The 25,197-nt window shown below is 30.6% G+C and overlaps 3 protein-coding genes across 3 annotated transcripts; 2 read left to right on the top strand and 1 right to left on the bottom strand.

The window, feature by feature from the left end:
• Nucleotides 1–9,011: 9,011 nt before the first annotated feature.
• LOC107404578 (dolichyl-diphosphooligosaccharide--protein glycosyltransferase subunit 4A-like) lies at nucleotides 9,012–9,339 on the top strand. The gene has a single exon (XM_025068714.3). It carries the CDS (start codon nucleotides 9,012–9,014, stop codon nucleotides 9,123–9,125), a length of 114 nt encoding a protein of 37 aa, XP_024924482.1. The 3' UTR covers nucleotides 9,126–9,339.
• Nucleotides 9,340–10,718: 1,379 nt separating this feature from the next.
• Nucleotides 10,719–16,382, top strand: LOC107404441 (dolichyl-diphosphooligosaccharide--protein glycosyltransferase 48 kDa subunit). The gene is made up of 13 exons (XM_016011388.4): nucleotides 10,719–11,130; nucleotides 11,403–11,539; nucleotides 11,702–11,827; nucleotides 11,982–12,035; nucleotides 12,266–12,379; nucleotides 13,304–13,359; nucleotides 13,435–13,476; nucleotides 14,457–14,532; nucleotides 14,752–14,823; nucleotides 14,927–15,052; nucleotides 15,139–15,243; nucleotides 15,788–15,871; nucleotides 16,108–16,382. Exons 1-13 carry the CDS (start codon nucleotides 10,851–10,853, stop codon nucleotides 16,153–16,155), a joined length of 1,320 nt encoding a protein of 439 aa, XP_015866874.1. The 5' UTR covers nucleotides 10,719–10,850; the 3' UTR covers nucleotides 16,156–16,382.
• Nucleotides 16,383–19,245: 2,863 nt separating this feature from the next.
• LOC107433909 (adenylate isopentenyltransferase 5, chloroplastic) lies at nucleotides 19,246–20,109 on the bottom strand. Its single transcript, XM_016045307.2, has one exon. The coding sequence runs from the start codon at nucleotides 20,107–20,109 to the stop codon at nucleotides 19,246–19,248; it is 864 nt and encodes a 287-aa protein (XP_015900793.1).
• Nucleotides 20,110–25,197: the final 5,088 nt, after the last annotated feature.

Below are 25,197 nucleotides of genomic sequence, written 5' to 3' on the forward strand. Positions count from 1 at the left end.
GATTTTTTAATTCCTTTCATGTCTTCTTCTTTATCACCGCCCAAAAATTTTTTAAAAAAGAAAGGAGTAAGTATGAGTCAAACTTTTTTTTTTTTTTTCTCTTCTATGTAAAAAGGGTGTCTCATCTGTTATTATTATTATTATTATTATTATTATTATTATTATTATTATAGATATCAAATGATAGCTTTATTATAGATATCAAATGATAGTTTTACATCATGCGATATTGTAGTATAGGATTATTCAAAATAATTAAAATTTGAATATTAATTTTTGAATTCGCAAATATAAAAGTTAAAAGTTTTTTTTTCAATAAGCTAACACCTTGATGTTATAAAAAGTTGAATTTGATTGCATTTGGTTATGGATGGATAAAATTCAATCCAATCTGTTTAAACCGTCCAATCCAATCCATTTTTAATGATTTGAATTGGATTTTTACATCAATTGAATTTAATTGGTTTCAAAATATTATAAATTGTATAGATTAGATTGGTTATAAATTGAAAATATAAATCCAATTTAATCCAATTCAATCTAAATAATATATTATATAGCTAAAAAATTATATATTTTTTATTTTTTTCATTTTTATATATTAATTTTAATATATTTTTTTTATTTTTATATATTAATTTTAATATATTTTTTTATTTTTATATATTAATTTTTAAATTTTTTTTCATTTTTATATATTGATTTTTAATATATATATATATATACATACATTTTTTTTTCTTTTACATCCCCATATCCCAAATCCCAAATCAAATTGTAAGTTGTAACCCTAAACTAAACATTTACCTTTGTTGCCGCCCACCACCAGTCCATCACCATCACCATAATATATATATATATATATATTTTTACATCCCCATCATATATATATATATCTATATATATTGTATCTAATTGTTACTTATATATATATATATATATGTTTAAATATAATTTATTGCTAATTTTATTGTTTTGATATTTGTAGAGCTTACACAATCAACTAAAATTAGTGAACCTGTCAACGTTGATTGACTTATGATTTAACAAAGTTTTAAGGTTAAAAAAAAAAAAAGGAATTATGCATTGATTCTTGAGTGAATGAATTTTGACCAATGTATTATTTTACATTATTTGTTCTAACAATTTTAATTTGATTTTATAGGAGTGAGATGATGACATTAATGTTTGCTATTTAATAAGTGCATGATGTGTATCATTTGCTACATTTTCTTCTTTATTTTCCATTGTAAACTATGTTGTATTATTCTAATTGTATTTTAGGTTTGGATAATTATAATTTATTATTTATATTTTATATTTAGAAATTTTTTTATTTGTATTATATATTTATAAATTAGTAAGTTTCAAACCGATCAACCAATCCAAACCAAATCGATCATAAATGGTTTAGTTTGATTTGGATTTAATGCTTTAATGGTTTGGTTTGGATTGTAAATTAGAAAAACCGATATATATGGATTGGATTGTATTTCGGTCCAAAACCGAACCAATCCAATCCATGCCCACCCCTACATTTGGTTGTACTATTTTATATAATACTTAAAATAGTTCAGTATTTATGTTTTTATTTTTTATTTTGTTTTTGAATAAAATAGTTCAGTCAAATTGGACGTGCAAAATTCATTTTTAAGTATTGAACCATGAGGATACGTTTGGTACGTCGGATTGGCCAGGATTGGACGGGACACAGCCCAGTCTGCTGTTTGGTTGATCATTTTGAGCTCAGGACAGGTTTAACCTAAACAGTGAATTAATCCCAAACGATCGGGAAAAATCTGATCTGTCTCCCCCCCGGGGTTATTTTTGTCCCAAACTCAAAAAAGCCCTAATCTGTTCTCTCGCCGAAGAGTATCGTTGTCTCGTGTGGAAGATCGAAGGAAAAATCACAGCTGCAACTCTCAGAGAAAGAAACACGGTCAGTGAGTATGTTTTCTTCTCTGCATCTCTATCTGTTTTCTTCTTCTTGTATTGTGACCTTTCTTCGTATCCTTTGAAATAAAAAGGCCATCTTACTCGATCTGGAAAGGGCTTCCATTTGCAAGTAAACCCCAAACTCCAAAGAACTTAGGCAAGTGTCATCTTCCTCTCCTCTCTGTTTTGTTGTTGTGGGTGTGGATTTGAAAATGTAGTATCTCGTCGACATATCTTAAAAAAAAAAAAAAAATTCCTTAAAATTTTTACCCCAAATTCGTTATTTTTTTCTCTGCGTTTGGGAAATTTATTTTTCCCTTAATTTGTGTTTTCTTTCAGGTTGGGAAAGGGATTCCATCTTCCTCTCTGTTTTATGTTGTCGTGGGTGTGGATTTGTAACCCACTTTTCATCTCTCGCCGACATATCTAAAAAGTAAAAAAATCCTTAGAATTTTTACCTTTTCGCTGCTTTTGGGAAGCTTTTTTTTCTCAATTTTTATTTTCTTTTGGGTTGGGGAAGGGCTTCCATTTGCAAGTCAATTGTCTTCCTCTCTGTATGTCATCGTGGGTGTGGATTTGAAACCCACTTTCCATCCCTCGCCGACATATCTAAAAAGAAAAAAAAAATCCTTAGAGAAGTTTTACCAAAACTCGAAATTTTTTGTTCTACAAATTGTGTTTTCTTTCGGGTTGGGTTTATATTCATTTGGCTTAGGCATTGTTCTTCTTCTTCTTATTTCATTATAGATAAGGCTTTTCATTACAGAAGATCGAAGGAGCTCGCCGGACACCTGCATCACTCGGACAAAGAAACATAGTCGGTGAGTATGGTTCCTACCTTCCATCTCTGCAGCTCTGTATAATGGTTTCTTTATAATGGTTTCTTCTTCTTCTTTCTATGTTGTGATTTTTCTTCATGTGCCGATCTTACTCGATCTAGAATTAGGCAATGAAAACTAGCTTAATGGATTGCATGTATATATATATATATATATATTTTTTTTTAAATTTTGTCTTGTGTGTCTGAAATATGTGAAATGTTCTAACTTAGTTGTGGTCTACTTTGTGCTATCTTGATTTGGGTCGGTTTGATTGATTGTTCTCATTTGGTGTTGATTTAACCTGTGGTTAGTGTGGTAACTCAATGACATAGTTGAAACTTAAATTCCTATTTCCTTTGCAATATCTCTACATATAATTTTTACATTGTCACTCTTTTTAGAAAAAGAGTGACAAATTGCCTAGATTTGGTGGCTTGTAATGTGGGTATGATATAGAATTTGCAGTTGGTGTTGCTTGCTTTTGCATTTGACCTTCTGTTCTTGGTACTATACAAAATTACGCATCGCAATGAGTCTACAAACTAAAAGCTAAGTGCATTCAATAAAGTGCTGCATTTTGGACATTAACAAGTTTCCATTACATTTCTTGTAAAATGAAACAAACATTTTCGATTTGATGACCACATTTTGATGAAGTAAAAGCCATACATATATATATATATATATATTAGTCAATAAAAAGAAGAAAATTACAGAGTGAATTTGATTGATGTATATGATGGTCCATATTTTCTTTGATATAATCTTTTAACCACACTTGAGGAATATCAGTGGAAAATACGACTAAAAAATCACCTTTTAATCAAGCTTTGCCCTATAGTGTAAAGTACTTCCTTAGAACACCTTCTCATTGAAAACTAGCTTTCTTAGCACCCTTTTAGACTAACATTTTCAACATCTACAAGAGCTTCAAATCTTCCAAAATGTGGCTAGTCTTTTCAAATAGCATCACACACCAATTTTAGGACTGCCTATGTTGCAATCCTTTCGTCCCAATACTTTGTCCTCAACCCATAGCCAACTAAGTTCACCTGGTCTACACTTGCTGGCTTTTAATTATGTATGCTTATGCTTTGCTTGAATTTTCTTTGATGCACACTTTGTAATTGTTCTGAACATCAACTGTGAAGGTTTTATTACTTTCTGTTGAATATTGGAAGAATATATATGTGAGTTTGATTGAATTGTGATTGTGTATGCAATTTTGCCATATAGTTTGCTCTCCTTTTTACTTGTTTGCTTTAGGTAAGAAATTAAGGAGAAAAAGCTAGGTATACTGTGTAGAACTGGTAGGTAAGAATCTTTATCATTGATGGTATTGATGGTATAAATGGTTGTTTTTGGTTTCATAATCAATTGGTTTTCTATTAATGTTGTCCATATTGCCTTTCGCTCTAATGACTTGAAAATAATTATTTTTGCTATCTGAAATGTTAATCAGCTGCTACGTTGTATGTATAAACCTTTTCTCTACTCTGCTTCGGCAAATTGTGATGTATTTATCAAGAAGTGGATGCATGCTGTTTAACTTTAGAAATGTCTTCTTGAATATTTTTAATTATAACTTGTATCCTTGAAAGTTCATGTACTGTTCTTCTCATGATTGGTTAGATAAGAGGGGTGGAAAGTAAGATGGAAGGAAAAGATAATTATAATCCAGTTGTTCTGCATATGCTTATCTGTTCTGCATAATACCTTTATTGTTTGTGTAGTTTATAGCTTATCTTTTATTCATAATGCCTTTCTTTTTGTGCAGTTCATAGATTATCTTGTGACTTGGATCTGTCAGACAAAAAGGCAGTGCAATTTGTGATTGAGACACTTCGATCCTTGACAGCCAAAAAAAGCTTAGTTAGATGAATAGTGCTTCTTAATAGTGGTGTTGATTAAATATTTTAGATTTTGTTTGTTGGTTTTCCTGTTAAGTATTTTTTCTTTGTATTTCATTGAAGAAAATCTTAAAATCCATCTTGAAGCATTTTATTGATGATGTGTGGCAACAGTTGAAATTTGGGAATGATGTTTGGAAAATCTCTCATGTTTGCTCATTTGGTGTTTTCCATTGGCATGCCAATAACTATCTGTTCAAAAACCAAAAAGAAAATCAACTTTATATTATATTAAGTATGCACTTAAAAATGTGAACAAGCTTTCAAACTTTATTTTGAGATTTATTCAGCTAATTTTGTTTTTTTAACAATAAAGGCTTTTAAATTACATTATTGAATGTAAGTTTTTGCTTAAGATTGAAAAATTAACAGATTTAATTTATAAGGATTATTTGTGAATGTCATTACAAATTATTGCAACCTGCCTAATCAACTAAATTTACATGGCCTCTAAACTAAATTAAAAATAGATAATTTGTTGTTCTTTTAATATTCCATTTTTTTTTTTTAAACTTGTGAGATGGAAACATTTAAGACACAGGTTTTAAGGGCAACCAGGTTGTTCTTTGTTAGATGATCTGGGTTTTAAAAAATTATAAGCATTTTGGTCTTTCAACCATAAATATCGGATCAGTTTTGGAGCATTATTACATGTGATATCCTAGTTATAAAATATGTGTTTTAACCTTACATTTGTTTTAGTGTTTTATACATAAAATTTATTAAGTTACAATTTCTTAAACACGGTATGTGCTTTGGTTGATGACAAATGGAATGAGAAATGCTTTGTAAGTTGAAAAATGCTTGACACGAAAACGATTTATTGGATTAGTCAGCTTGTTAAATAACACATGTTATTAAGAATATGCTTGCTCATACTTGAAAAATGGCAAATGAAAATCCTGGTTTGCTTCATAGTTGATATATGACAAGTGGAATTAAATTTTGATTAGTCATACTCATCCTATGGCAAATGGAAGGAATTGATTTGCGTTGTTTCGTCCAAAGTAGTTTATGTATCTCAAATTTAATATGCTATTTATTTATTTATTTATTTTTCTTGAAGCATTTTTTTTTTAATAGTACATATGGATCGAAGAAAAGTCGCTGTATTCTTTTTGCTTCCAAATGATTCACAATTAGAGTTTTTTTGTATGACTTTTATGTTACTTTTGCTTATGTATATGTACTGGGCATATATAAGGCGAAATATTAGAGGTTACTGAAATCAATACCTAGGAATGCAGAATTGCGTATATCTTTTCTAAATAGTCTGCTAGACAATGATGTCAATTGTATTAGTTAGCTTAGGATGGATAGGAGAATATTTGATACTTTATGTCAGTTATTAGATGAGGATGGATATGTTAAAAGTGATCGCATTGTTATATTGCAAGAGCAAGTGTGTATATTTCTGCACATAATTGCTCATCATACAAAGAACCGTACAATTATCACTAGATTTTTTAGATCGGGAGAGACGATAAGTCGATATTTCAATTCTGTGTTGCATGGAGTACTGCGCTTACATAAGATTTTGTTGAGCCATCCAGAACCTGTATCAGATAATTGTTTGGATGATAGATGGAAAGTATTTAGGGTACGTTTGTGGAATAGCTTCGTTATTAATATTATAGTTCAATTAGTTGGAACATTATCTGATGTTAGTACCTTTGTTAATGAAGTAGAATTGTTACAATTTAATTACAATGTAAAAACAAAATTACAATTACAAAATTTCACTGATTAACTTTATTTATCATTAATTTTTATTTATAAAATATTATGTTATAATTTAATTTTCATTTAATTTTAAAATTATAAATTAATATAGTTTGTGGATGTAATAAAAATGATAAATGAAATATGTAAATACAAATATATCAATTTTCAATATTAATTAAGTACATTATTTTTTATTGTAATTATAAATAGAATTTTATAATTTTTCTTTTAAAAAAAATTAAAAAATTAAAAAATAGTCAAATTCAGTCTAATCCTGCACCAAACATAGAACAGCTAATCCATCATTCAGTTCGAAACTATACCAAATACAAAACTGTACTATTCTATCCTATCTGATCCGAACCTGTCCTGCTTACCAAACGCACCCTGATCTACCTCCCCAATATGGTGATATTAGTGCTCCTTATGCGCTTTGGTTTCTCTTCTTTTTGAGGATGTAGACTCTTCTTATTCTTTATTCTTCGTTTACTTCATTTTTCTCTTGCTAATCTTCTTTTAGTTTTATATATATATCAAAATACATCTACTTATTAATTTTTATCAGTTTGGGTGCATTTAGTTTGATAGATAAAGGGGTGGATTGTATAAAAATTAACCTGATCAGTGTTTGGTACAAATGTATTACGTTATCTTAGGCCAATTTGTTAAATACTCTATGCAACATTAAATTAACCCAAGAGGGGTTGTGGGTGGTTACGGTTGTATTAGCTTACATTAGACTTTTTCCCTTCTTTATTTATTTATTTATTTATTTTATTTTCCTTCTTTCAAAAATCACTATTTTTTCTTTTTTGTATTTTTTCCTCCACTATGGACTTAGACCACAGAACAGTGTCCTTCTATGGGCTTACCTGGCAAGAACAAGTTTATGAGCCAATTTTTTTACTTTGAATATTGTAATTTTTTAGATAATATAATTATTATAATGAATAATAATAAAAATTCAATAATAATGTAGTTAGTTATTATTTTTTTAATATTTAAAAATTATTTTATACCATATATTATTAAATATATGATGAATAATGTAATGAAAAAATCAATTTATTTGATCTTGAATAATGTAATTATTTGTAAAAAAATTTGTGAATAATAATAATAATCAATTATATTTCAATAAAAACAACTTTTTATAAAAAAAATGATAATATAGTACAATTCTACACCAAACAATACAAGCTAAGATAATAATATAAGTTAATGCAATAAGACTAATACAATTTTGCATATCAAATGGATTTAAAAAGATAAAAAAAAATTATAAATATATGTTTTATTATTAAATAATATTGTAAAAATATAATCTTGAGATGATAAATTAATTTATTTTAATAAATTTTAAAAATAACAAAAAATTAAATGATAATTTTTCAAAAATCTATAACCTAAATCGCAAAATAACAAGTGCGAATAAAATTTGAAAGGCAATCTAGACCGTCCAATGAGAAAACGTTTCTAGAGTGTGTAAAATGGTCATTTTAGAATTAATAGGCAGCTTCTTCAGGTCAGCAAGTGAAAGTCCGTACGGCCTCTTTCGTGTTCCTCACTGTCTCAAATCGAAGAACTTCGTTGACTGAGACTCTCCCTGCGACACCGTAAGCTTCCTTTCTTGATTTCTATCATTTTGATCTGTTCGATCTATATATTTTTCAATCTATTTTTCTGATACTAGTTTGGTAGATCTGTAACTCGTTTCCTGAGTTTGAGATATGGATTCTGTTTACGGTTCGATTTTGTTATTTTCATCTATACATATATATATATATATATATATATATATATTATTATCTGAATTGTGCTTTAAATTGGCTAAATAATTTGCTAATATATGTAATGTTATTTCTACGTTTCGATGTAATTGTACTGGTGGTGCTTTGTTCCTTTTAATTTTCGCCGGATGCGAATGGTGGATGTGTTTAAATCTAATATTGATTTTGTGCAACGAATCTATTTTTTAGGGATTAAGTGCATTTTCAGTTAGGATTCGGAAACTAGATGACCACCCATGTAGTATATGGGAATCAAGCAAATGGTTTCTAGGTTGGCTGAGAGTGGATTAGAGAAATAGGGAAAGTTGGGAATGCCTGAAGGTTTCTAGGAAGTCTGAACAATGGTTGATGAGAAATTCCAATTGAAAGTAAATATATATCACTAAGGAATCTAATTTAGCACAATGAATTCAATGATACATGTTGCAAAATTAGTGATGGTAGTTTGAATGAAGATGTCCATTCAAAAGTGTAGAAATTCTACTAGTTGAAGATAAGATGAGAGAAATTTTCCCGCAATTGATTTTTTTGTGGCTGTTTCCTTGTCTAACCAGTAACAGCAAAAAGGGGTTTTTGTTGGAGGTCGTACACTTTATTGGCATGTTCTTTTTGGATGGTTTATTACTTCTAATAGTCCCTTTTATCACTTCATTGCTTGTTTATGGCAAGTTCATTTTTAGGTTATTCAACTTTGGTTTAACATTTTTTTTGCTGGGTCAGTTAATTTCAGTGTTACTGGTGATGTTGTATGTAAATGGTACAAAATTATGTTCATACGGTAATACATTGAAACTGGTACTAATATGCTAGTGTTGGATGTGATTTTACAGATGATTGATGATCAAGACCTCGGTTTTTTTGCCAATTTTCTGGGTATCTTCATTTTTGTACTGGTAATAGCATATCACTATGTGGTAGCTGACCCGAAGTATGAAGGCAACTAAGGATTTTCCCATAGTTCAATGTATCCGCTTTTAGGCTATAGGAATCTCATGATTTTGTAGGCTTAACTGTCTTGCAGATGGAGACCTTTGAATTTACTTGAAACCTTTCTCATGCTATATGAATGCTTTATTTTCACAATTATTTCTTTTGAAACTTGAGATCTTCATATGTTAATTACAAATTCTTGCATAAGATTTTAGACAGTTTGCATCATATTTGTTTTGATTTATGCGGCTGATGCCGTTGTTAAGTAGCAACAGGAAGCAGAATTAGCTTTTGATCAAAGAAAGAGGTATGCTTTGGTGCCTCTGACAAAGTTTTTCAGTTCAGTTTGCCTGCAATCTAGCAGGTTGTGCAATTCTATTAGCGGATCGCTAAATGATTAGATATATATATATATATATATATATATTGGAGCATTGCTCTATGTTTTTTGGCGGCACTAATAGTAATAATAAACATCATACATGCATTGCATTATTGCTGCAGGAAACTGTGTAACATTTTTTATGGCCTGAAAATTTTCCAATTTAATCACTAGATCCTTTACTTATTAGGCTCCTCAAGTTAATGTTCTCATAAACAAAATTTGAAGTGAATGAATTTTGAATTGGTGATTTTTCCCCTATTCAATGTCTTATCAATTTCAACTTCTAAAAAGGTTTACTGATGGATGTGAGCAAAGGTTCTTGTACAAGTGTTCTAGTAGCTACACCAAAGCACCTTCGAATCTCTTTTGTTCTTTATTTGATGAGCAGCAAAACTTTAAAAACGCAACATTAAAGGGGCAAGAACCGAAAATTAGTCTCCAATTCGGCTTGTGTAACGAAACAAATTAGTGTGCACCTGGAAAGAGTGAGACTTGGTTGGCTAAGCCTTTGGGATAGTTTTTGTTTATACTCCTTCAAAATATTTTGCTTCTCCATAAAAGCTTAATTGAAAAACTACTCTTTATTGGCCTTAGTTATGTTTAGAAGTTCTTCTATAGATCTAAAGTTCTTTTAAAAATCTGTCAACACACTCGAAAATGGCTTTTAAACTTTAAAAATCATAACAAAGCTATGGAGAAGCCATGCCAAACGTGTCTTGCCATTGTCCCTTAACTGGATTAGCTGAGTTTTGTGCTTGGTTCTAATTAGTTAATAATTATAAAGTAATATAAAGAAAAATAAAGATAATGTGTTAAATGAAATGATAATGTATATAATTTAAGCATTTGAGTTCGTCATGTACTCTTTCAACCAAAAAAAAAAAAAAAAAATGGTCGTGATGTACTCTTTTATTGTTAAAAAAAAAAAATTATATTGAAAAGGGCCCTCATTGTTTTTTTTTTTTTTTTTTTTTGGGTTGAAAATTTTGATATGAGAATTTTTATAAATAATATTAAGATAATTACTATAAAAAATTGAAAATTTCATAGGACCAAATAAATCACGTTATTATTATTATTATTTTATTTTCCAAAGCAATATAAAAGAATCAGTGATCTAGTAATTGAAAACGTGTTTGTCCGTTAAGTTAATATCATTGATTCATGACTTGACCGAAATAACCCCACTAAGAGCAAGCAAATTATCGAAATTACCCCAAACCCCACGACCCAAACATTTTCTCGACCTCGGGAACCTCCAGGACTAGCATTTTCTCTCTCAGTCTCAGTATCAGACTCACCGTCCGTCACTGTGCCTCTCTCCCTCCCCCTGAAACCCTCTTCTATCTCTACAATGTCGAAGCTCGTACATCTACTGGGCTTCGTAACCCTAAACGTATTCCTTCTTCCATTTCTCTGCAAGTCCTTCTCTCCCGAAACGCCCACCGATCGCCGAGTCCTGGTTTTGCTCGACGACCTCGCCATTCAATCCTCTCACTCTTTGTTCTTCAAGTCCCTCCAATCCCGCGGATTCGACCTAGATTTTAAGCTCGCTTATGATCCAAAGATCAGTTTACAGAGATACGGACAATATCTATACGATGCATTAATTCTCTTTTCTCCCACAATCGAAGGTAAGTTTTTTTTTTATCGTTTCTGTTTTAAATTCTTCTTGTTTTTGAACGTTTGTTTGTTTGAAGAGAAAATTGAGGAAAATGAAGCTTAGATCGCTTGCAATCCTAACTAATTATAGCTATTAGACGTGGAATTTGTGGTGTGATTTCGTTTAATTAGTATTTTGAATTTTCTCTAGTTAAAAAAAAAAAAAATTCAGAAACATTTCATTTGTTTATATATATATTAATTTATTTATTTTCGTTATAAATCGGATTTTCGTTTAAATTAGGATTTGGAGGATCCATTGATCAGGCTGCCATATTAGATTTTGTCGATTCGGGACATGATTTGATTATCGGAGCGGATGCTAATGCTTCTGATCTAATTCGAGAAATTGCTACTGAGTGTGGAGTTGATTTTGATGAGGTGGGTGTAAGTGTATAATCAAGAACATATTTATTTGATGCTTCAGCTATTGCTTGTTGTGAAACTTACATCAAATTGTTTGTCTTCGATTTTGGTATTTGGAGATAATGTGTTTCATTTAAGGGTCAATATGTTCCTAACATTTACTTGTTGTGGGTAAAGGACTCGAATGCTCTGGTCATTGATCACACCAGCTATGCGGTTTCAGACACTGAAGGAGACCATACATTAATTGCCAGTGACGATTTTATCAATTCTAATGTGATCTTAGGAAGCAAGAAAATTGAGGCAAGTGACTATATTTGTTGTATTTTCAAGCATGCAGACACACACAAGTGTATACAAGTTTATTTCTAGTTTAGTTCGAACATTATTTTGGTGAATGCCAAGGACAATTGTAGTGTATATTACTGATTACTGTTTGTGGTTAATTCTGCCTCAGGCTCCTGTTCTTTTCCAGGGTATTGGTCATACCATAAATCCTACCAGTAGCCTGGTAAGATGTTCTTATTTTATATTTGTTGTGAGATCAACAGAAGGCATGGCTTTCTTCGCAACTTACTATAGTCATTCTACTCCATTTATTTATTGCTTTTATTTATAAATATACAAATCTCTTTGGTCACAGGCAAACTATATGCCATAGATAATGTAAATTTTTAGTAATATAAACATGTAGTTTATTTTATGTATGCTGCATGTTTTGTTATGTATCCACCATTCTAGGTGCTGAAAGTTCTCTCAGCTTCACCTTCAGCATATTCTGCCAATCCAAAGTCGAAGCTGTCATCTCCTCCATCACTCACTGGATCTGCTATATCTTTAGTCTCAATTGTGCAGGCATGTGGACACTTCATCTTCTGTCTCCCTTTCCTCTTTTAATGACTCTGTGCTAAGAAGTCTTGTAATAAGTTTTTTTAGTTTCTCCTTTCAATTATATCCATAATGGAAGAAGGGGGGAAAAAGAAAGAAAAGAAGATAGAACAAAATAAATTGATGGATACGAAAGTCAATTATAGCCTGTCCTATAGTTACTATCTATTACACAGATTTAAAACCTACAAATTTATGAATATTCTTGAATGTGATGACATATATGTGCATATCAACGAGGAGAGAAACAAGGTAAAATGTTAAGAAGCATAAGAACAGCTTTATAGTTACTAACAGGTCTAAACATAACCAGAAATAGCAATATTACTCTTAATGCTTGCACTTTCATGGACCATATAGGCAGTGGAGGCGTTTGGTTTATAGATGATGATTGTACGATGTATGTATGCATGTGAGCTGAATTAATGCATGGATAAAAAAAAAAAATTTATATTGATAATTTTTCTTAGCTAAGGAAGCTAAATTTTATAGAGTATTGCTATTTGTTGCCACTGGTGACCATCACCTGTGGATCCATGCTTACATGTCAACTAGTGGTTGGATCCATCTAAATCAGTTTTGACTTTTTAAAAGGTGAACCCTTAGCATAAGCCTATTAGTAATTGAAACATAAGCATGGATCCTAATGGTGTTGGTCATCAATTGTGACAAATAGCAATTTTCAATTTCATATCATTGAAAATGGTTAAAAGCTTTTGAACATAATAATAACTCTTCAAATAATATGAAACGTCTTGGAGACAGTAGCAAACTCCAACAGTAGTCATCACATGAAAACTCTGAGTCCACCTTTCAACTAAATATCAGAATACTGTTGTTATAAGTGTTATAACAGACCTTTTTATTAAAATAAAATCTCGTCGGTTGCAGGCAAGGAACAATGCTCGGGTTTTGATCTCTGGTTCTTTAAGCATATTCAGCAATCGGTATGTACTGGTTTTGCCTTATTAGATTTCTAATTGCATGCTTACTTACATTGACAAGCTTTTCCTCTTTTTCAGATTTTTCAGGTCTGGAGTGCAGAAGGCTGGGAGTGCTATTAAGTAAGTTATGCTTGTAGCATTAACAAAAGATTTTCTAGCTCTACATTGCTAGGTTAACTAGAAAAATTTCTTTTTAACTTCCATCTAATGAAAAAAATTTAATGAATCCTTATTATTGTTATTATTATTATTATTAATTTTTTTTTTTGAGTTGACATGTAGCTTTTAGTTTTAGCAGTTAATCTATGATGAATTATTTTCATATTATGTTATTATAAGTTGTTAAGCTATTATGTACCGAAATACATCTTTTAACTGTTCTAGCACAAATGCCCTTTCGTCTCCTACATCTTCTTGGAGTCTTAAGTCTTGACATAAATTCTTGGCCTAACCCAGTTGAATCAGTAGAGGTCTCTGCTACTTGCTGACAGCCACTCTTCATCTTCTCCTCTTTTTTCTGAGCTTGACTCTGTTGATTCCAAAATCAACCCTGAAGCTGGTCATAAACATACCTTCCAATAATTACTTTAAAATGAGGTTCCACCAATGCCTTAGCTAAATGGAAGCAACTTTAATGCTCACCTGATTACCTGCTGATTGTCAGGCTGATATTGGATGCTTTATTTATCACTTTAACTGTTAGGAAATGAGTCCAAGTATCTACATCAATTTGACACAAGGAAAGACAATTAACACAAGTTAATAAAAATTACTACATTATGGTTCTAACTTGGCCTCAGTGTTTTTAACACAACATATTTGTCAACCATATTGAAACATGTAGTCATTACTGTATGCTACTCCAATCAGATTTTAATAGAAGCATGCAGTTGGTACAAAACTCTTTGAAATAAATAAATAAAAAAATTAAAGAGAAAAGGGCTAATATAAGTTCAACTGTTCAAGTGGTAACTTATCGGTTAAGGTTAGTTTATGAGATTTCAAATGTAAACATGCATATTTATACACATCTTTAACGTATGCATAGGTTTTGTGCTTGAAGAGAGATTTATGATTCATTTTTTGGGTTATGGTAACAGACATGAGAAATCTGGTAACGAGCAATTTTTGACTGAACTTAGCAAATGGGTTTTCCATGAAAGAGGTCATCTCAAGGTGAGTGAACAAGCTTTAGTTTGTACTCTGGATAACTGTTATGGTTTATGAGGCTTGTGGCTAAAGAAAAAGTGGAGAGAAAAAAAGAAAAAGGATGAAATAAATTAATTCATTGAATGAAGTAAAGGACGACCTTATCATTTTCAGGGATTCATTTTGCTTTTATGTTTTTAATTGTTCTATGGCTCACCATATAAAGAATCATGCTTTGATCTGTAGGCAGTGAATGTAAGACACCACAAAGTTGGGGAAGCAGATGAACCTGCAGTATACCGGATTAATGATGACTTGGTAATTTTACTTATAATGTCGTTTGAATTCAGCAAAAGGGAAAAACATATGCAAACTATTTCTTTACTGACAGCAACTGCTTACGCTATGATCTTCAATGAAGGAATATTCGATCGATATCTATGAATGGTCTGGAACAAGTTGGGAACCATATGTTGCTGATGATGTTCAACTGCAGTTTTACATGATGAGCCCCTATGTTTTGAAGACATTATCAACTGACCAGAAGGTACTGCATCAAATTATTTTTATCATCCTTGAATGTTGAAATTTTTAGATCCAAAACACCTATTCTAATTATTATTTTTGTAGCAGGGTCATTATTTCACATCATTTAAAGTTCCAGATGTTTATGGGGTTTTCCAGTTCAAGGTTGAGTATAACAGGCTTGGTTACACTAGTTTATCTTTATCAAAGCAGGTAACTGATGATCCTGTAAACATTTATTCTCTATGAACTTGACTAGTTAACGTTAAACACCCATTATGTATATATTCTTGAAGTATGAAAATTCTCATAATTTATATAAAAAATTCCATTACTTCTTAATTACCATTTAATCAAATAAAGTTATCAATTTTCTTAAAGAAACATACTAATTTGAAGTTGTGTTTCCTAAGTTAAAAGTTTTTTTTGGTACCTCTCTCTATTTTCGTCTCTTTATTTTGAAGAGAGGTAAGAATTTGAATGCTGAGAATTCTGTGTATACTTCTCAAACTCCCTCTTTGTCATAACTTGCCGAAATTTAATTTTGTAATAAACAAGGATGTAAAAGAGTGTCCAGGCAATTGAGTTGTGTGATAAACAAGGATGTAAGAACTCCATCTTTGTCATAACTAACCAGTAAACAATGTCGCAACTGATTTTTTTCATGGGGATGTGTTCTTTTCCAAATGATTGCATTTGAAAATACTTTAACTTGTTTGGTGCTGTATATATTTAAACCTTGGATTCTGAATTGCAGATTCCTGTCCGGCCATTTAGACACAATGAATATGAAAGATTTATACCAGCGGCTTATCCCTATTATGGAGCTGCATTCTCTATGGTATTATTCTATCACAGTATCAGTTCTGTTTTAGCCTTTTCTATTTCCTCCTCCAATGATGTATGTTCAGAACGATTTCTGTTGCTAGTTTGAATATAAGTAATTTGAAGGCACCATAAGCTACATTAAGATGTTGTATTGATTAAAGTTTTAGCACGTTCCTTTTATAATTTAATTATTTGGTTCACTCCAGATGCCCGGCTCTAACAAATCGTTTGTATTATATTATGATGCAGATGGCAGGCTTCTTTGTATTCACAGCTATCTACTTGTACAACAAGTAAGAACTGGAAGATGGAACCCATTTAGAGATTTTTTGGTAGGTTTGAGATCTTAGGTGATAAATTTTGATTAGGCAACGACATTATGCGAAATGTTATTTAATTTTATAAATGCATTTAAAACTTCAAATAGTTGTAACAAATGCTGCCGTTTCTTGTTTTAAATTTGGAAACTTATTTGGCTAAGCTATGGAAATAGATAACTTCAAAAATCCTTATAATTTTGAGTACCTTTTTGTATTAGTTACAAAATGAAGGATATATAAACCAAGGGATGCCTTTTGTGTTAGTTACCAAATGAGAGTATATAAACCAAGGGTTTGCTAGTTGATATAGTGGGCGACTGTATTATGCCGGTCTATTTTAAGGATAGATGTGTAAATTTATTTTGTCGCGCACAGCCAGTTGCCCTCGTTAGCAAAATCCTGTAAACATAAACCAATTGTTCCGATTATGAGAATTTCTTTAGGCTCTCAGTAACAATTTAATTGGCCATCTTTGTGGGTTTATTTTTCTATATTACGTTTTTAAAGTGTTAAAAAAATAAATTATTAACATGTAATCTGGACCAGGGAGGTTAAATAAAAGAAGTTAAATAAAAAGGTGATTATTGACTTAATACGTTCACATCAGCAGTTATACCTAACAAATGCATATGAAAGATTGAAATAAAATTCGCTAGAAAATTTTCAGTAAAAAATTAAAATAACCTTGGAGGTGGTAGAATTATGAACTTAGGTTTTTTCTCCTCTTGATGTGCCAAATAAAATGTAAGAAAACAGAAAAAAAAAAAAATGTATTACAAAACAACCAGGAATAGTGTGATTATTTTATTTTATTTTATTTTTGGTTTCATGATAAGACCTAATTTTGTATTGCGAGTAATTTGTTTACATTAAATGTTAGTTAATGATAAGTAAAGTTTGTTAGGTATCTCATTTAACTGCAAAGTGAAGAAAAAAAAAAAACTACATGAATCAACATCAAATTGTGTTGGTATTTATTTTGTTTTTCCTTCAAGTTAATAATCAATTAAAATGCATACTTAACCAATTTTAACTACCATTAATCATACTAATAAACATTTGAGATGAACAAATGAAAAGTAGATAAAAAAAAAAATAGAAGAAAAAATTCATCACGAATCAGATAATGCTTCTACCATTTTTTTTTTTTTCACTCTAAGATATAGAAGAGGAAATGAAATAGCTATTTTTTTTTAAAAGTTATCAGTAAGTTATTTAGTTGATATATTATCTATTTCGAAAAAAATAAATATTATTTAAAAATTTGAAAAATATCTCATCTATATGAGAGATAGAAATACCTATTCCATAATACAATATAATAAAAAGCATCTTAAAAAAAAAAAAAAAAGAGAAAAAAAAAAGAAAAAGAAAAAGCTTGCATAAAGTGAAGACTGGTCTTGAGTCTTCCTTGCTTCAAAAAAACTTTTTCTTTAATATTGACTATATTTTGATGATTTTGAGAGTTAGTTCCCATCTATCTCAAATTTTTTCTTTCCCTTTCATTCCTCAAATATATGTTCATTTTTTTTTAATTTTTTTTTGAGTATCTGTTTTTCAGTTTAAAATTCAACCTTCATGAGAGGATAATTTATTTTTAACTTCATGAAAAGAAAAAAAAAAATGATAACTTCACAAAAGTTTAAATTTCCTTTAAATTAACTAGTAAAATTACATGAATTAATCTTAAATTAAATTTCCATTAATTAGAACCCTTGAATTTTATTTACTAAAATATTTTGAATTTAAAATCGAAAGAAAGAAAAAATGAATATAGACATGGTAATTTGGCAAGTAAAATTTTCTTTAATTTGAAGAAATTTTGGCAAGAAATTGAGAAGAAATTTAACAAAATGGGTAATAGTATTTAATTCTTAATCAAAGGTCATTAATTATAAATTATAATTACAAAATCTATGAAACTGATTTCATCTAGATTTTTTTGTTTTCAAGAATTTCATTTAGTTTAAAGTTGTATAACTTCTGTACTTGTGGCTCATAATTAACCGACTCAATTTGGTATTTTTTTTACCAAAAAAACTCAATTTGATATTTTTATCGCTTTTGCCACGACATATATAGTTTGGAAACAAACACTGGCATGAAAGATTTTGTACAATAAAATTTCACCAATCGTTTTTTTTTTTTTCCCCTCATTTTAGATAATATACTCAGACTTTTGAAATTAATAAAATAAATTTTTTTTTTTTAAATATGCATAGTACGGAGAAAAAGATTGTACTCACGATAGTCGGTACTAGAAATTTGCCCGCATAGGACACTATTTTGGTACTTTTTATACGTTTAAGACGTTTGTTAGGGTTTTTATTTATTGTATTTATTATTATTTTTTTTTGTACATTTCTATAATATGCATAGTACGTACACGATTTTGGGCTAGCTTTTTTCTCATTCCAAGTATTTTTATTAAAACTCAACTATATAGAACTTTTTTGTTTCTTTGTTCTTCCATAATCTCTCTTAACCTTTTACAATAAATATTAACTATATATAAAATTAAATAACCACTAATATGACAATAAGCTTTTATAAGAATGGAGTCTTATAAGGTGAAAATACATGGAATTCTTTGAATCCAGTACCTTTCAAAGAGAAAAGTTTTCTTCTTCTTTCAACCCCTCAAATGTTAAATTGTCTAATATTGAAAGATTCCAAAATTGCAACACCTGGCATGATTTTCCATGAATGCAAACTATTAATTGATAAAATTGTGTTTGAGGTCCCAAAATATAAAAAAAGATTAAAATTAGCATTAATCCCTTTCAGAGACTCATGTAAAGGTGTATTAATTTTGACAAGATTTCAGAATTATTAAATTGCCAAATTGGAAAGTAAATCCCACATAAATTTCATAGCTTAAATTGAATTTATTCAAAAAGATACAACTTACTACGGCATATATAGATCTCAAGGCCCGGTTTCCTCACAAAAACCACAAGTATTTATTTATTTTTTAAAAAAACCTTTTCATCATTAAGCAGTTCAAAAAATTGCCTTGCAAAATTTAACAATTAAAGTTAAAACATATCACTTTCAACTCCCCATCTTAATCCCTTTTGAGAAAACGATCCATAATCTCCAAACTTGGTTTCAACACCAGTTTGTTCCACAATTCCTCAGTTCTCTCTTTTCCATATTTCTCAATTACAGCAGTTGTTTCAATCCTATGCATTTCCCAACTAAGCTCATTCTTCATCCTATGAATCTTTTCCAATTGACGAAAAACCAACTTACAAGTATTTATTTTGGTTTCTTCAATTGCAACCCTAAGCAATGCTTCCTTATAATCACCACCCAAATCCTCATTCAATTTCTTCTCCACCAAGAAATACTTCTCCAACTCGGGGATACCTATAGCACGACGAATACCTCTAGAATAATCTGCTCCCGGCTTGAACATCTCTCTAATCTCCTCAACTAAGCCATCTTCCACCATTTGATCAACCCTTCTTCCTATGTACTCGAACAATACCGGTAACGAGACATCTACCCAAAGGAAACAACAATCGTATTTAGACCGAAAGTTGATGTCAGAATCTTCTACGAGTGCTTTGATGTACGAGTTTGATCCACCAGTAATGATGGGAATGCATCCATGTTGTGTGATATCATTGATGGTGGTTTCCACGTAGTGACAAAATTCATGCACTGTGAAGTCTGCATCTGGGTTAGATATAAACCCTAGCAAATGATGTGGAACTCCTCGACGTTGGGATTCGTGCATTTTGTTGGTGACTATGTCAAAACCTTTGTAGACTTGGATTTTGTCTGAGTTGATTATTTGTGCTGGGAAATGGGTTGCAATATCTATGGAAAGTCTGGATTTTCCTGTTGCTGTTGCACCCAATATGAACAAAACCTTCTTCTTTTTGGTGGGATTGTAGTGGACACCATTGGAGTTCTTCATCATGGTGATTGATTTTTGATCTACACGAATCACAAGATAAATATATAATCAATATTAGTACAAATTTACATATATAAACAAGGATACAGACTAATTTCTTCCACTGCCGCATACAAGCACCATTAGACGCTTACAAGCTGTTCAATGATGTCCAATAAATGTATACATGACAAAAAGAATATATCAAATTATAAGTGAAATATGTTGAAGGGTAGTATTTGTTGTACTTTGTTCTTGCCATTTAGATTACAAAATGAAGGGAAATAATTACTGAATAACATTTTGGATATATTTTATAATTGAAATAATAAAAATAGGGAAACGAAAGAGAGAGGAAAAAAGAAAAAAAGAGAAGGAGAAGAAGAAAAACCTCGTTGAAGATTGTTAACGGAGAATAGAGAAATTAGAGTGAAAATGGATAGATGGAGAGATAATTCAAAGTCTCTTGTACGGAGCGAGCCTCAACATATTTATATGCATATAAAACAACCTTTCGATAGTATTATGTTAAATCTCATAAATATTGAATAACAAAATGGAAGGATTTTTTTACCCAAAAAAAAAAAAAAAAAATCAAAATGGAAGGATTTTCAATTTATGACCTTATATATTTTCATCAGCTGTCTGAATTCATTGCAAATATATTTGTTTTTATTTTGTTTCCTTCTGTAATATGAAATTCAAATCAACATATTTTACATACGGAGAATTTGTACTACTATTTTTTTTTTTTAACGTTAAATTGAAGATTTCTATTTTAGAATTAATATTTTTTGTCATGGTGCATTCTCTTCGACTATAATATATATATATATATATATATATATATATGTATATATTCAATTAATCAAAATTAAACATTTTAACTTCTAAAAATTCATTTTCCCATTACTGTATGTTAATTTTATGTTTGTATATGTATTTTAGATGTTAATTAGTGTGACGCTAATGCGGCCAATTTCATGTGCCAATACTTTCAAAAAGGGTAAAAGTACACCAATCCTGCACCCATAAAGAGTTTGAATTGCTTTCTTTTAGACTTTTAGATTGTTTGATTTGTCTTCAACCTGTTTGTATAAATTCGATTTGAATACAAATGATGATAAAAGTTAGAAACTGTGCCTCCACTAAACCCAAATAAGTTGACAATTTGTCAGGGAAGAACAAGGATTACATAGGTGGGGGGCCAAAATTTACTTATAACTACATGATGATTCAAATCTAACTTTCGGCCAAAATTAAAATATAACTCCATGATGATTCAAATCTAAATTCCTATTGTTTTAAATCTCAAAAAAAAAAAAATAAAAAATAAAAAAATAAAAAAAATTATATAATTGAATTAACATTAAATTTTTTCTATTATGTATCCAAATTAAAAATCATTTTTCTACTATTTTTCATATGATCAGATCGATCTATGCATCAAACTATACAAACTTTAAAGTATAAACTAAGCAAAACATATTATGATTAAGTTTATAGATTATAAATGAATAAAAATAAAATAAAAATACTTACTTGGTCTCCTTATTTATAAACAATTGAAAAAAAAAATGTTATTGAGTATGAGAAACAGACTTCAATTTGTTTTGTTTTTTTGTTACTACATCTGAAGGGAGAAGATGTTTAATTTGTAACACCCCGTCCCAAAGTACAACGGAAGTTTTTCAACTTTGACCGAGGTTGACCGTTGACTTTGACCATTAACCGAAGGGGTCAAAAGTTGACTTTTTGACTTGGATGGAATTCTAGGTTGACTGAGATACCGTTACAAAGTACATGTTGGCACGAGTTCGTAGACTAGTAGCACGTTGCAAACGGAGCTACGGTTTGAAAGTTATGAGCAAAACAAGATTGGGGTCCAAACTGTCCAAGGGTGCCGGAGTTGACTTTTTATTCATGCAAAGTTGAGCTTTGACTCATGCATGGTTGTGGAGTACTTGTCAATACGAGTTCATAGACTAGCGGCACGCTTAAATTAGATATCTGGTTAAAAAGTTATGGATCTGCAAATTTTAAAATACCGTATTATTTTAATATTATTTTTTAAACGTGTAACAATGTGCCACGTGTGACTTAATGAATGTGACCATGTGTCACCATGATGAGATGCCACATGTCAACCATGCTTAATACCATATTATTTTATTATTGTTATTTTATATAATAATATTATTTAATTATTTTATTTTTCTTTCTTTTTCTTTTCTTTTTTTTTCTTTTTTTTTTCTTTTCCCCCACGTGGGAAAAAAGGGCCACGGGCCCCTTCTTCTTTCTTCTTCTTCCTTTCCCTTCCTTTCTCCTTCTCGGGTCCTTGCCGTTTCTTAAATTCCGGCCACCACCTTGCTACACGCGCTGGCCAGAGAGGAGCGGGGGACGGAGGCGAGCTCGGCCGCAAAATTTTACTGCCACCAGTCGCCGGACACGCCCAGATCGGGCCGGAGAAGCCCGACGGTTGGAAATTTTCTCTCTCCTCTTTTCTTGTGTTTTCCGGCCAATCCAGCTCGACCCATACCTCTATCCTGCCATTTTCGATCCCTCTGAGTCCATTTCCGTGATTAGATTGCCCAAAACCCCCACCATTTGAGAGATCTCTCAAGTTCAAGTTCGGCCGGTACTTCCCGAGCAAATTCCGACCACCACCGGCGGAATTGGGATCAATGGAGGTCGGTAATGCGATCCTCGTTCCATAAGCTTCATTTCGGTATATTACTCATCAATTTTGGTTAACGTTTGTGTTTAACCTCCCGGGTACCGGATATTATTTATCCGAATAAAATATTAATTTATTTGACTGTGTGTGAATTGTTGTTCTAGAAGCACGTGTGCGTCGTGGAATTGATCCCATAGAGGATCTTAGGTTAATTGCGTGCTCCAGGTGAGTGACCCACCTTCAAATTAATTTCGGGAATTAAATTTGTGAATATTTTGTGTGAATTGAATATTTGAAATTTATATTTTATGTGTCAAACATTTAGTGGATTTATATATGGAAATTTTGATGCCCATATTTGAATAAATTAAATCATATTTTGATTTTTGACAAATTATGGAAATTTGGTTTTTATGGAAATTTGATATTTAAAGGCATTGTGATTTTGATATTAATTGATTTATTGTGGAATTTATTTGTGAATTTATTTTGATTAAAGAAAAAATACATTTATATAAATTTATGCATTGTGGAAATTATTTTATGGTATTGAGGATTTGTGGAATTAAATTATATATGAAATTCATGTGGTTTTAATATTATTTTTGGGCATGATTTGATTTTAAATATTTCAAGAAAATATTGGTTTAAGTTTGGTGGTTTCAAATTGTATAATTATGCCTTGGAATATTATTTAATGGATTTTGTGATATGAGGAAGAATTATTTGTATATATATTATTGAAGTATTCATGCTGGTGATATTAAAGAAAAAAAATGTGGGATGGTGAATTTGAAAAATGGTATAATTCCCACGGTAGATTTTGGAAAAGTTTGTGTATCTTTTTATAATAAAATTTGGTTATTTATTTTAGACGCACTCATACAGTACTGGTATTCTGTACTGTATATGTGGATGAGCGCACAAGTTATAATGTCTCCCGTGAGTTGCCATTGGACCGAGGGCAGGCAAGTTTTATATAATGCATATCAGCCGCCTCCCTCCGTGGCCGGGATGACGGTTTCAGCAGCGACGCTGTCGGGACGCCGAAGCGACCATATGCAAGTTTCTCTCTTTAACCTCCCGCCAGTCGGTGCTTGGGACGCTGGGTATCGGAGGGCATCACTGGTATATGGTGTGGTGCGTCAAGTATAAATTTTCAGATAGAAATTTCAAACCCTAAAGTGTTCTAAAATTATTTATTATATTTTATTACATTTTATTTATATTTGGATCATTTAATTATTATTTATTAAATTAACGATTCCTTGATTTTTGGGCATAAGAATAATCGGGTTTTGCGAAAATGTTTTAAAAATGGAACATTTCCAACGGAGTGAATAGTAAGGATTTTGAGAGAAAATATTACTTTCAAATGATTATTATTTATTTATTTATTTAATTGTTTGGTATTGAGTAATTAAATTCCTTTTATTGTTATATTATTAATATTAAAAGTGTACAGTAGATAGGGTCACTCACTGAGATGATTAGCATCTCACGTTTTTAAATTCCGTTCCCCTAGGTCCAGGTTGGGAGACGTTAATCGTCCGAGGCGAGCCTGACGTCTCAGTTTATTGCCGAAAGTTCAAGAAGCATTTCCTTCCCTTTTTCCTTTTCATCTTGTATTGCTTCCTTATCTAACATTGTATTAATTCCACATTTATTTTTATAATGCTCTGTATACTGTATTGGACATTTAGTTATTAATTATGCACTGATTTACTGTTATTTATTTTGAAGTGCTGCAATTTGTGGAATTATATTGTAGTAACGTGGGAGGAATAAGGGGATGAATATAGAAGTGCGTTTTCAGTGCAGGGAATTTGTGGTAAGTCCAACCCTTAGGGGAGGTTCTGCCGGATTTTCTATTGGAGGGTCCGGTAGGGTTTCCCTGGAATCAGGGCTTGTCTAGGGTTCCGGTAAGAAATTTTGGACGGGTCCTGACATAATTTGTTCGAACATACAAAAATTTTAGATTAGTTAGGTTATGTTAAAGAGATAACATGTGATACATAGGAAGTTATTACAAATAAGGTAAAACTTATAAATAAAATAACTAATAAGAACTTATATTAGATTTTTATAGATTTATAAACTAAATTAAGGGAAAAAAATTTGATTTGTAACTCGATTAAACAAAGAATAATTCGATTGATAAGTTGAAAACTAATTAGCTTTAATTATAACTTAGATATTTAAGAATGAAAAAAAAATTATAAACTCCATTAAGGAAAAAAAAATTGATAGATAACTAATTAAATTTAAAGTGATAAGTTTAAAAGGAAAGAGATAATTTTTTTTTTCTTTTTTTTGCGACACTAAATATTATGCTTAATTTTATATGATATAAATACATATATATATATATATATCGATAGATATTTTAAAAAAGAAAATTTAAAAAGGCTTGAAGGACCATGATAGACTACAAG

This window comes from Ziziphus jujuba, chromosome 9 (assembly GCF_031755915.1).
Source record: "Ziziphus jujuba cultivar Dongzao chromosome 9, ASM3175591v1".
Classification (NCBI taxonomy): domain Eukaryota; kingdom Viridiplantae; phylum Streptophyta; class Magnoliopsida; order Rosales; family Rhamnaceae; genus Ziziphus; species Ziziphus jujuba.